Consider the following 12897-nt stretch of genomic DNA (forward strand, 5'->3'; position numbering starts at 1 on the left):
TTTTTAGTGCTATGCTTCACGCTGTTTTGAGGATATGGTAATTCATTCTGGTAGTTAGGATTAAAATTTTGGCCTTTCATCAGCTTTACCATAATCATTTGTCTTATTTTTACATTTTTTTTCTGTTATTAAAATATGTTTTAAAGTTAACTTCTAGGTTAGCATATTAAGTAGTTGATTTCCTCATGGCGTCTCCACACATGCATCCATTGCACTTTGTTTTCATTTGCTTCTCTTCACCATGGTCCTCCTCTGTTTTCCTCCTGCCAGCTGACTCTCTTCCTTTCTCCAGTAGGACCTCTCACATGTGTCTTCTCTCTCCTCTGTGTCTCACTTCCTTGATGGCCTCTTCCACCTCTCCATGACCCTCTCTCTCATTCTATGTCATACAGTTATACCTGTAAATACACACATGCACACAGACACACTATGCAACTAGGTTCTGCATGTGGAAGAAAGTTTGCAGTACAATTACATTTGTTTTCCTGCAAATTTCATAATTTTGCTTTTCTTTTGACTGTATAAGATTTCATTGTGTCCACATTTTTTTATTCATTCTTCTGTTGATCAACATCAAAGCTGGTTTCATTTCCTGGCTATTGTGACTTGCACAGCTGTAAACCATGATTATTTTTAAAACACCTATCCCTGAAAACCCTTTTTCTTAATTGTGGAAATCATGAAAATTATTTTCATGACAGTAAGCTGCATTTCAGTTATTTCCAAGTAAAAGTCTGAATGGGGACTAAGCCTGTGGCATCCTACCCTTCTGTCCTAAGGCCTTGGTTCCAGGTTGCCTAGTTCTGAATGGGTCTCTGTGCCCTTCCCAAGCCTGCAGAGAGATGGTCCAAGGGAGGAAGCTATGGTTCAATAGCTGATGTTGGTTCAAACCCCAAAAGTCAGACCCCAAGTGATTCAGTTTAGGTGTATATAATCACAGTGCAATTTGGTGACAACTGTCCTGGTGATGATCAACTCAAGCCTACACGCACAACAAGGCAAACGTACATTTCCTTGAGGAACACAGTAGGCTAAAGATCAGACATGACTACATTGAAATTCTGTGTAAAGTAAACATAACAGCCTCTATAAAGACAGGTTCTATAGGTTGAGTACAGAAATTGGGAGCAGGACTTAGTAATTTGTTTCCTTCTTAAATTAGCAAATAACAATTACTTAAAATTTTTCTACAAAGATAGGTTCTATAGCTTGAGAAGAACAAGTTTATGATAATGGTCTGGGGCGGGGTCTGGTATTGTCTCCAGCCACAAATAGAGCAAAGGTCACCAGGTTAGAAATCATGTCCATTCCCACCCTCGCAGCAGGACAGCAGGTATCTCATTCCTTCCCTTGAAGGGACAGCCCTGTGTGCTTAGCCTTCCAGGGTCCCTAGTGCCTATCCGTGTGCTTATCTGTGCACCCTGTACAGTCCTTACTGTCTGTTCCTTTGTAACATTGTCTTACTTTCTTCCTCAAAACTCTTTTTGGTTGTATAGTAACAACATATATATCACAGTCATTTTAAGGTCTTGGAAATCATGAGATATTAAATTCTACAGTTTTCTACTTAATTTTATTAAAGTATCTTATCCTTAAGGAGTATCATAAGAAGTAATGGGGGCTGGAGTAGATCTGAGTGGTTAAGAGCAATTATTGCCCTTGCAGAGGACTTGGGTCCCATTCCTAGCCACAATACTGCAGCTCACAGCCATTTGTGACTCCAGTTACAGGAAATCTGATGTTCTTTTCTGGCCCCTACTAGCACAAGGCAGGCATGTGGTAAATGTACATGAATGTACCTAGTTTAGTTCCCACAACTATGTCATGTGGCTCACAACCATCTGTAATTCCAGCTCCAGGGTTATCCAGTACCTCTGGCCTCTGCAGGCATCTGCAGCCCCGTATATAGAGCTGTATCTCTATCTGTATCTGTGTATCTATCTATTTCTACCTATCTAATATATCCAAATCTCTCTATCTGTCTGTCTGTCTGTCTGTCTGTCTGTCTGTCTATCTGTTCATCTATCTATCTATTTATCTATCTATCTGTTTATCTATTTATTGGTGGTGGGGGTAATATTCCAAATGCATATTTTCTCCTTAAAAATTTGAATATGAAGATTTTCTAATTTTATTTCACAAATGTTTTAATGATCATCTGGGCATTATTTTATAAAAGGAAATAAATTCAGTTGTTTCCACTAAAGAGAGGGGGATTTAGTAATTTGTTTCCTCCTAAAATTAGCAAATAACAGTAATTTAATTTTTACTTTCTCTCTTTTAGACCTTCGAAGATTTTAAAAACGACAAGCAAGCTGTGGAATACCAACAGCGCATTGTGGATATTTTATTGAAAGTAAGTTCAAAGATTGCATGTCTTTCTCTTGACTGGTACTATATTAAGCTAATTGATTTTTTTTATAGCAGGATCTGAAATAATCTGTTCAGTGGAGCCATTTGTTGCAGTATTATATTATGGTGTTTGTTCCTAAGAGGTGAATGAAATATTAATGACGAACTGAAAAAGTGTTAGGCTGGATGCTGGGGTGAAGGTTATGATCTTGAGAAATGGTCATTGTGGTAATTGCTGTATTAGTGTGGTGTGTGTAATAATAGAGACAGCTTTAAGAAATAATTAATGCCAAGAATCTCTTGTCTCTAGAAGCCTTAGTTGGTTACCATGGTAGTGCCATGTTCTGCTATGGCAATAAGATGATTGGCGACACTTCAGAATGATTTGAGGATTATCCCAATCCAGCTTCAGAGTCAGCAAAGACCTATTTTAGGATCCACGCTGCTGCTATGAGTGCATGCAGAGACAGACGCGTCCCTGTCCTTTGTGTCTCCGTGGCTCTTCAGAGGTTCAGTTGAAAGCCTGCAGTTGTCACTCTTCATCTGCTCATAAAACAGAGATTCTTTCCTTTTAGATTACTTTGGTCAAGAGGCCAGAATTAAAGTGTCCTCTAGTTATGAAGCATAAACATTACATTTGTATTAATGAATTAATATTCATTAATTTTCTTTGTAAATATGCAGAGCATGTACAAAGTATATATATCATCTCAATTCAGCTATTTATTAGCCTTGTAATATAAGTGGTGATGGCTATGAGACTAGAATAAACCCAGTTAAATCCAGGTAGTAAATATAAAGAATTTTCACCTAGGTTCCTAGATAGTCTACCTATTTGTAACTCTGCCTTTTGTCTATCTGGTATTTTTTTTTTGAACCTCTCTGTTAGATTAGTTGGAATTAAATTATACCTGTGAGTTAACGCAAAATGACAGTAGTTTAACTATGATGGGAATGTATTATTCCTTCTTAAGCTGGAGGTAGACAGCCTGATCCAGGAGAGCAGCTTCAGAAACCCCCAGGGACTGAGCTTGGTTTGTTACTGTTACCCTTAGCACTTGGTTTCTGTGTGGTTCCGTGTAGCTGTTCTTCTGACTCTAAGAAGCCCAGGTCAGAAATATGTCAGTAAGGAAACATCTTTGATGTTGTGTACTATCAATCTGCTTACATCACGTTCTCTGGAACTTTGAGAGCTACTAGAGAGACTGAAGCATTCTGAGTTACCATGTGCTCAGGTAAAAGGTAAAAGTGGTGTCTATCAGGAGGAAAGAGTAGACACTTGAGTGTACGTTACTGCAATTTTACCCTAAGACAGACCTGGAGACTTTATAAAGATAAGAGGTTTACATAGTTCACAGAGGTGGAAGCTGAAATCTCAAAATTGAGTGCCTGGCCTGTTAGGCTTCTGGTAAAGGTCTCCTTGGCTTTGTCAGAACACAGTGGTCGGCATCACAGTATCAGTGAAAGTGAGGGAGTTAAATCAGAGAGCTAGGGACCAGGTATACTCTTTTTATGACAGCTCAGCACTAATCTCGTCCCAGTGACACCTGCAGGCACCTGGTTTCTACCCACTAAATCCTGCCTATTAAAAATTGTGCCATCTATACAAGTGGAACCAAGCTTCCATATCATACACCTTTGGGGAACAAACTGTCTAAACTATGGCCTAACACATGGCAATTTTTGCTGTATCCATCAAAGTGGTTTAACATGACATCTAAGGACCTCTCTATTTCCCTGACTACTGTATAACCGATTCCTTTTTCCATCACCCCCCCCACCTCCACACACGCACTTACATGCTCTTTACTTATGTGTCATCATCATGACTCCGGCTCTTTGCATGGGTTATCTTTCAGCCAAACTTGCCTGTACCTTTCTCTGTTAGTTTTTGGACCATGTCTGTATCCTACTATATACTTTGAGGTTGGCTAGAGCTCCCTGTGTTCCCAGGATACTCCGTGCTGCTCTTGCACATTGCATTGTGCAATTACAGATTTTCCTGTTTCACCTTGCACTTTGTGAAGGTAGAAACTGAGGATGATTAGTGGTATTTATTATATTAGTTTTATTAATTTTGTTATGCTGAATTAACTATATTCATGGGGGTCTGTTGTTGTAGCATGCCCAGAGCATGTTTAAGAAGCATTTATATATCAGTCAAGTTAGAATTTGAATTTGGATCTATCCTAGTCTGGAAGGATGATCCAGATACAAAGACTGGAGCTCTGTAACTCCCTGTGGCTGTAGCAGGTTGCTGTCATGCTAGTATTCACCGTGAGTCAAAGAGCAGAGATCAAGGGCTCAGTGCTTTCTGAGACAGGTTGTTCTCGTGTGTTGCATGTACTTTCTGGTGACAGGTTGCACTCGTGTTGCAGTGTACTTTCTGGGACAGGTTTATTCATGTGCTGCAGTGTACTTTGGTGGAGGTGTTGAGAGTAGGAGGAAAAGTGAGTGGCTGGGACAGGAAAAAGGGCTTGTTATGTGCGGTATGATGTTCTGCATAGGGAAAACCTGAGACTAAGTGATAAAAAGGCATTTTGTAAGCATGGACCTTGAAATATTTTGGAGGAAAAAAATGGAAACCTTGTAGGATGGAGTCAGTTAGACATTTGCTTAATTGCCAAAGGAATCAGATGTGAATTGGAGCTGCTTCTGTAAAAGATGTGTATACAGTCATTTTGGAGTCTCCGAGCAGGAGGAAGGGCTAATGACTTAGAGGAGCACCAGCTGGGCGCCGAGCTCAGGATTCTAGACAGGGACTGGGGCCACTAAGCAGGGAAAGTCATAGGCTGGGACATGTGTTATATGTAGAGCTGGCTGGTGACGTGGGTGTACAGGGAATGCGTAACTGGAGCTATAACTCAGGGTTATATTTCTTGGTGGCATGACTTGGCAGTGATAATTCACTTGAACAAGTGTTGTCATGCTAAAGAAGAAGGACTAAGGAAGGGGCGGGTTGCTTCCAAAGTAAGAAGGTCAGACTAGGCCCCAGGAGACTTTTTCAGCAGGCAGAGGCTCATACGTTATCTCTGAATGGAGGACTTAAAATCTTCTTCTGTGGTAAATTTACCCCAGTTAGTCCACCATGTCAGCCCTCAGCAGTGCCCAATCATCAACCTCAAATGTTGCATTCTTTCTCTGTTAATGGCGGGGTTATCCACCTACTGGTCATGCTCAAAGTGTGTGTCTGTTACATTTTCCATATGTAGGAATGTGTGTGCTGGCTGCTCTCTCCACCGAGCTCCCATTTTCATCCCCACTGCTGCAGTTCGGGGCCCCCTTCCTCCCTTGGGGCCATGCAGTCCCTGCTGTAGGATCCCTGACACGATCTGTCTGTATGCCATACTTGACACAGGGTCACTTCCCCAAGCACAGTCCTGATCACAACCCGGTCTCCAGCTCAGCGCCTCTAGGCTTCCCACAGTTTGGGTCATATGTTCAAGAATCCTGAGGCTGCCGTCTGATTTATCCTTCTTCCTCTGCTTCTGCCTCCCAGTAGAACTTAGGGTTTCCCTGGCAGTTTTCCAGTACCCACACACACCATTGTTCTATCTTCTCTTGGTTAATGTTTCCTTGGCAAAGGTTCTGCTTTAGACTTCAGAGCTTTGCTTAGAAGCTGTTCCTTGTTTTCCTACAGATTCCTTCTGTAACAGAGAATCTAATGTGCTGTTGTAGAGTAGGGTTTGTTGTGTTTTGTTTTTAAGCATTGGGCTTCAATATTGTTTTTATGTCTTTATATTGATGGGATGTGATTACACATTTTAGGATGTTTGTCTGACTCACCTTCCTTCTTAGTTCATAATTCCTAATGCTGCGGCTCCGTCTCCTTCTCTATTTAAGACAGGATCCCAGCCAGGGGATGGCGATAGCCACTCTGCCACCTTGTTTAACACAGTCAATATAATCCTCCACAGGCAGGCCCAGAGGTCCATGTCCCAGGGGACTCAAGTTGACAGTCCATGCTTAGCATCACAACTTCCTCCAAGGCCCCTGTCATAGCACCGTATATACTATGGGGACTTAGGACGAGAGCAAAGTTAAAGCAGAGGAATGGCTGTGATTGGAAACCTGTTGTATAAGGTTATAAAAGTCCATTCACAAACCACCAACTTGACAGAAGCAGTCACCCCGCCAACGCAGCTGTACTGACTTCGTGCCTGGGATTCCTTCACTTTGAGGTTATTTTACTTTTAACCCAAAGCAGCTTTCATCTTTCTTTGTTGATAGGTGTGTGTGTGGGGGGGGGAGGCACGACATTGGCATACTTTTGCATCAAACCAGATGAAATATTGCTAAATGGTTTGTTTTTGCTCACCAGGTTATGGTGGAGAATTCAGATTTTACCCCGTCACAAGTGGGTTGTCTCTTTACATTCCTTGCTCGGCAGCTCGCAAAGCCTGACAATACCTTGTTTGTGAATAGAACCCTCTTCGATCAAGTAAGTGTGTTTAGCAGTGAGGCCTGCAGCTGGTTTCTGATGGTCTCCATTCCTAGACAAGACAGACTGCCTGGGGCTGTGTTCAAGTTTGGGATCTGAGTAGGGATGTATGTTTTAATGGTATGTTCTGCTGATAGGATTTTGCCCAATTACCATTATGGGAGCATGGCTTTTCAATATCCTATCTTAACAGTTATTTGGTTACTCTAAGTTGCTTAGAATTTCTTGCTTCTGAATTTGCTAACTTAAGAGTCTCTCTCACTGATGGTAAGGTGTATTGGTCGTTGGGAGAAGAGGATACTTTGGGTAGCTGAATTACCTTAGAAATGAGTCTGACTCTCTAGGCATTTCTCAAGCATGGTCAGAACGTTCCCTCCATGTCCACGGGTAGTGTAAGCATCACCAAAGAACAGTGGTGACAGTGCTCCGTGCTGAGTGCTTCCTAGAGCCAGGAAAGCCTCATGTCCATTCCCTATTTTCCAGAAGTTCTCAAATCACTGCATTTATCCTCATTTTCCAGAGAAAGCCTAGACTAAGGTTAAGCTAGACTTAGGGTCATTATTTTTTTTTCTAAAAGAAATATCGTTATTGTGTGTAGGATAGGACTCAGAGTCGAGCGTCCTGACCGAAGTCCATGCGTGCTGACCGTGGCGTTAAGGAACTCAAAGTGAAGCGCTCCCCGTTCAGCTTCTCAGCAGTAAAGGGTTATGTATAGGGCACATGCTAAACTGTCGGCACCCTTGGCGCCTGATATACAGCAGGCCATCAGCGGGGCAGCTGAGTACATGCTGGCGTTGGTTAGCAGTGAGGGGGAGGGAATTGCTGACGCAGAAGGGTAATTATCACTGTTCCTTTCGCCCAGGTCCTTGAGTTCCTCTGTAGCCCGGATGATGACTCCCGGCACTCTGAAAGACAGCAGGTATGAACACTAGAACTCCTTGCAGAAGATTGTAGAAAAGTCTGTTTTAGCTACTTCTGCTGTTGCCGTGTTAAGACACCCTAACAGAAGCACTCTCAGGGAGGAAGCATTTATTTTAGTCCAGGAGCTTGAGTCAGCTGGTCATTTAACACACCACCAGGGAGCAGAGAGGAAGCATGCTGGTGCTTGGCCAGCTTCGCCTTTTCCCGCAGTCCAGAGCCAAAGTGCAGAGGGTGGTGCAGCTCCCCTTCAGGTGACTGTGTCCACTCAGTAAGCAGTCAAGATAACCCCTCACAGGCTTGGCCACAGGCCAGCCTGATCCGGGTGCCCCCCCCCAGGTGTGCCTCAGGCTTGCTCCTAGATGATTTGCAGATCCTATCAATCAGTGCTCTCACACAAAGAGTGAGCCAGAAAGAGCTCCTTTGTGCCAGCGTCACTACATGTAAGGGAAATGATGTGGACGAACTAACTAACCTACAGATGGTGACAGGCAGAAAAGGATGGACACAGGGATGTGAGTACAGTGCTTGGCCACTGAGCTCAGTCTGAGTGGCTCTGTCTGCACCCCATATGTTCCATGTTCTCATTGTTCTCATTAGCAGCAGCTCACTGTTTTCCCAGAACACAGAGACTACAGGACCGTGAGGGCTGGCACATGTGATCTGGAGAGTATCCTAAGGTGCTACTGCATGGAGGGATCCATTCCAGAGACTGGGATCCACACACGTACCCCCCGTTAATACTGGGATAGTATTAATGGCCACCGCTTCTTTTTCGTCCTGCCACTTTCGTGAGAGGTGCTTTAAAAGCATGTACACTGAATTGTGAGAACTAAGTCAACCCACTTAAAATTGATACCAAACTTTGTAAGTTCCTAAGCTACAGGGATTTAGAGTTGTGACTGTTGAGCTGGCTTTCCTGGTAGCAGTGCACAGCCCAGACTTGCACTCAGGAGACCGGCAGCAGCGAACCCCTCAGCTGCCCTGCCGTGGCCCAGCGATGGCTGCAGTGGACTCAGAGAGCAAGTCGAACATGGTGGTTTCCTGCGAGGCTGCACTGAGAACAAGTAACAGTGAGGGAACTCTCTGTTTACACGTGTTTGTCCACAACAGTGAGGGGGGACTGAGGTGTTATGGTGTGTGTGTATAACCTCTTAGCATAAAAGGCTTCTTTGATAGAAGGTGACTTAATGCAGGGTGACTGCTTTCCAGGGTTTGGCTTTAGTGTGAAGATGTGGCCACGCCTGCACATTAAAGCCGGACTTTGAAAAATAACCACAGCACCATAGCCATACTGATTACAAAGGTGCCCATTCAAATGGTTCCCCCTCTTCAGCTTTTGAAGCAGTGAAATTGATGGAATAAGTTGTTCAGGGTTACAGTTCAAATGGGACTTTCTTCCCTGCTGACCCAGCACTCATACTGCTTGTCACGTAGCAGACCTGGTTTGTGCAGTATTTCTTAGTATTTTCCAGTGCTGTGCTCAGAGTCAACACTTAGCTCCCAAGTCCAGTTCTGACATGAGTGGTGCCATTTATGTAAATTTATGTAAATAAATAAGGCGCAAGTAAAACCGGTCAGAACTTTCTTCTCTCACCAGTGAAGTGACTGCTCTGCCCAGTCAGGTAACAGGTTGTTTTCTATTATTTTCATTTAGTTAGTATACAAGATAACGGGCTTCACCTTGACGTTTTTATACAGTGTACAGCCATTTTTATACATATGTATAAAAATATGTATATGCATCAGCACACCTACACTTCCTTTGCAGCACACACCCTGCCCCTTACCCTCTCTCATCACTCCTCACAGATAATAGTTTTGAGGGGAAAAAAAATGTTATTTTCCCCCTTCACAGTTTAATGCCTGCAGACAGGCAAACTTTAAAAAATTACACTTATTAACTTCGTGTGTGTGAGCATGAGCCACAGTGCATATGTTGTCAGAGGACAACTTTCAAGAGTCAAGTGTCTCCTTCTGCCATGGACCCAGGGATTGAACTCAGGGAGTCAGGCTTGGGGGCAAGCTCCTTTGCTGGCCCAGACAGTCAGACATTTAAGCTTAACTGCCTCATTAATATTTTCTCCATTCTCTTTACCAGGGACTGACAAACTGTCTCTAGCAAGGAACCAAAAGTAAACATTTCAGGTTGTGAGGCCACCAGTGGGTCTGTTTCCTTTTGCTTGGTTGCTTGTTTTTACAGCCCTTTGAGAAGTAAGATTTTTAAGAGCATTTTGATGATCTGTAGGGATCCCAGGCTGTCTCACCTAGTCTTCTGAGGTGTTGTCACTAAATGTGGAGCTGGAGGGTGCCAAGCTGCCCCCTCTGTGCTGCCGCCACTACCCAGGTCAGCTGCAGTGGGCATAAATAGCCTGAGAGCAGATAGAGGAGCAAAACGTGATAAAGTAACAGGAAATATGAGCGTTTAGTTTCAGCACCTTTGTGTTTGACACACATAGTTACACGTTAGTTAATTTTTAATAATACTGAATAACATGCTTGCAAAAAACCCTGGTGATGACAGTCAGCTATTAGTTGGGAAGACTGGCTTCCTTCCATTGCTTTATTCCAAACTGACACAGCGAATAGGTTTTATTCCCTTTTTATTATACATGGCAGTATGCTCCATGGATTAAGTTTGGGCCTTGAATGTAAAACTTGGATTGATTTTGTTCAACATCAAGATAATAAACAAAAAGTTCTTGCTGAAGGGTCCCTGGTGCCCTGACATGAGTCTTGTCTCCTGAATCCTGAACTCACAATATTTTTGGCTTTTATTGTTTCTGTTACTGTCTTTGTTTTTGAGATGGGTCTTGCTCTGTTGCCCAGGCTAGCCTACAATTTAGGATCCTATGCATCAGCATCCTGATGCTGGCATTCTATGTGTGTACCACTACACCTGGATTAAAAAGTGCCGAGGCAAATCTCACGTGGCTCAGGCTGGCCTTGAACTCACTGTGTAGCTGGGCGTGACCTTCAATTCCTGATCTTCCTGAGTTTGAGGGCTGTAGGTATGCACTTGATACCATGCACAGCTGGGACTCAAACTGGGACTTTCATGACTGCGAGGCAAGTTCCCTGCCAACCGAGCTGCATGCCAGCCCCGAAACACATCATTTTAAGTCTAAAGTCAGATGGCGTGAGCTACCTTCCACTGTCCCCAGATACTCCACCTTCCCAGATGGAGTGGTGGTCACTCAGAGCAATGCTTCCATGTTGTCCCATTCCTGGTGCCTGGCCACGGACATGACTTTCTTCCCTGTTCTGGTTCCTCATGTAAATTCAGGCATCAGTATTTGTTGCCCATCGTTTGAGCCTGGTTCATTAGCACATTAGTGTCTTTAAGGTTCATCCATAGTGCACCATGTATCCAGCCTTTCTTCCCGTTTTGAAACCAATAATATTTGTTCGTTTATGTGTGTGTGTGTGTGTGTGTGAGTGTGAGTGTGAGTGTGAGACCTCATTTGTCCATCCATCCCTGGATAAACATTTGACCTGTTCCTATCTTTTGTATATTTTGAGAGTTGCTAGTATGCATCCATTCTCAAGCATGCACACACGTGCACACACACAGACACACCTGCGATTAATTAAAATAACTAGTGTGTACACCTGGACACTGTGGAATAGATTTTTAAAACCATAAGACATAAAAATGTCCGATGAAACTAATTTCTTGGAACTAGAGAGATGGTACAGTGGTTAGGAGAGCTGGCTGCTCTCGCAGCGAACCAGAGCGTCCATGCAGAGGACTCCTGGTGCCTGTGTGGTGGCTCACAGCCATCTCTAACTCTACTTTAAGGGGATCCAACACCCTCTCTGGCAGCTGCATTCTCCAGGCATGCGCACATGGTACACATACATGCAGGCAAAACACTCATACATATAGAAACATATAGAAACAACAACAACAACAAACCTCCTAGGAAGGTATTCAGGTATTTCAGGATATTTCCACAGCTGTGCTGTGGCAGTCCTTCTGTGCTTGAGGAGCGGAGTCATACGGCAGTGAGCGCAGCCCACCTGTCACCAAGCGATAGCTCGCAGGTCAAAGGACATGGGCCGTGTGGCCGATGGACTCGGGAGAACTAGTAAACAAAACAACTCTCTACTCGCTTGTGTCAAATCTCCAGGTCCTCTTAGAACTGCTGCAGGCTGGAGGCGTCGTTCAGTTTGAGGAGAGCCGGCTCGTCCGCATGGCAGAGAAGGCTGAATTGTGAGCTCTCTTCAAGTTGTGCACTACTCTTCCACGACTGTTATTTCTCTGATGGGAACTTAGTGTATTTTGCACTTCTGCTATTTTAACTAAGAAAGGGCCGTCCAACAACAGCCTCAGTTACAAAAACACAAGCGTGGGACGGTGGGGGGATTTTGTTTCTGTTTTTTGCCTTTCACATGAGTTGTAAAAATTAGCAAAAGTTACAGAAATGTAAAGCATAAATTTAAAAATGTATATTTGTTTGTATAATGTGAAAGTAACAGGCAGTCTTCCTATATGCTTCACGTTATTTATACACAGCTATTTTAGTGTTCTGAGACAGGTTTTCACTGTGTAGCCCCAGGCTGTCCTGAAGTATGCTCTGTGTAGTTTGCGTGTTGCCCTCTCTTCTTCCCAAGCGCTGGGGCCATAGACATGCCCAGCTCTGGGGTTTCTTTTAAGTTAATACATCTGTGGTGTTTCTTAGATCATGACAGTTACGTTCAGTAGAAATGATTATAAAATTTAGCATAGTAGTTAAAATATAATGTGGTAACACTTATTTACCTAGTTTATTGTATTTAATTTTGAGCAAAGAAATACTATAAACAATTTTACAAATTATTTATACCTAGTGCCAGCTATTTCTTAATTGACACATTATCTCTTTAAGGTGCTTATTAACAAAGCATTCAGCAGCATCTTCAGGCAGTAGGTAGGAAAGAAGCTGGCGCTTTCTCTCTCTCTTACATACATAATACAGGCCAAGTACCCTTATCCGAAATGCCTGGGACCAGATTCCAGAGAGTTTGCAGAATTCAAATGGACGCGTGCTTTACTGTGTTCCTGATGTGAGATGCCAAGTCCGAGGTGTCCTTGTTCTAAAAATCCTCAGACCTGTCTTTAGCACTAAAAATGATACCATTCCCTTTTTCACATGCTTGAGTAAAGTTCTGAATGTCAGAAGCGCATTGCCACCTGCCTTTCT

General features: G+C 43.2%; 1 protein-coding gene across 1 annotated transcript in view; it reads left to right on the forward strand.

The window, feature by feature from the left end:
• Positions 1-12897, forward strand: part of Vps8 (VPS8 subunit of CORVET complex) — a 215747-nt gene that overhangs the window by 100484 nt on the left and 102366 nt on the right. The window contains exons 28-31 of the mRNA XM_060370095.1: positions 2285-2356; positions 6674-6793; positions 7656-7712; positions 11845-11927. Coding sequence (XP_060226078.1) covers positions 2285-2356; positions 6674-6793; positions 7656-7712; positions 11845-11927 — 332 coding nt within the window. The remainder of the gene's footprint in view (positions 1-2284; positions 2357-6673; positions 6794-7655; positions 7713-11844; positions 11928-12897) is intronic.

Source organism: Meriones unguiculatus, chromosome 17, assembly GCF_030254825.1.
Source record: "Meriones unguiculatus strain TT.TT164.6M chromosome 17, Bangor_MerUng_6.1, whole genome shotgun sequence".
NCBI lineage: Eukaryota > Metazoa > Chordata > Mammalia > Rodentia > Muridae > Meriones > Meriones unguiculatus.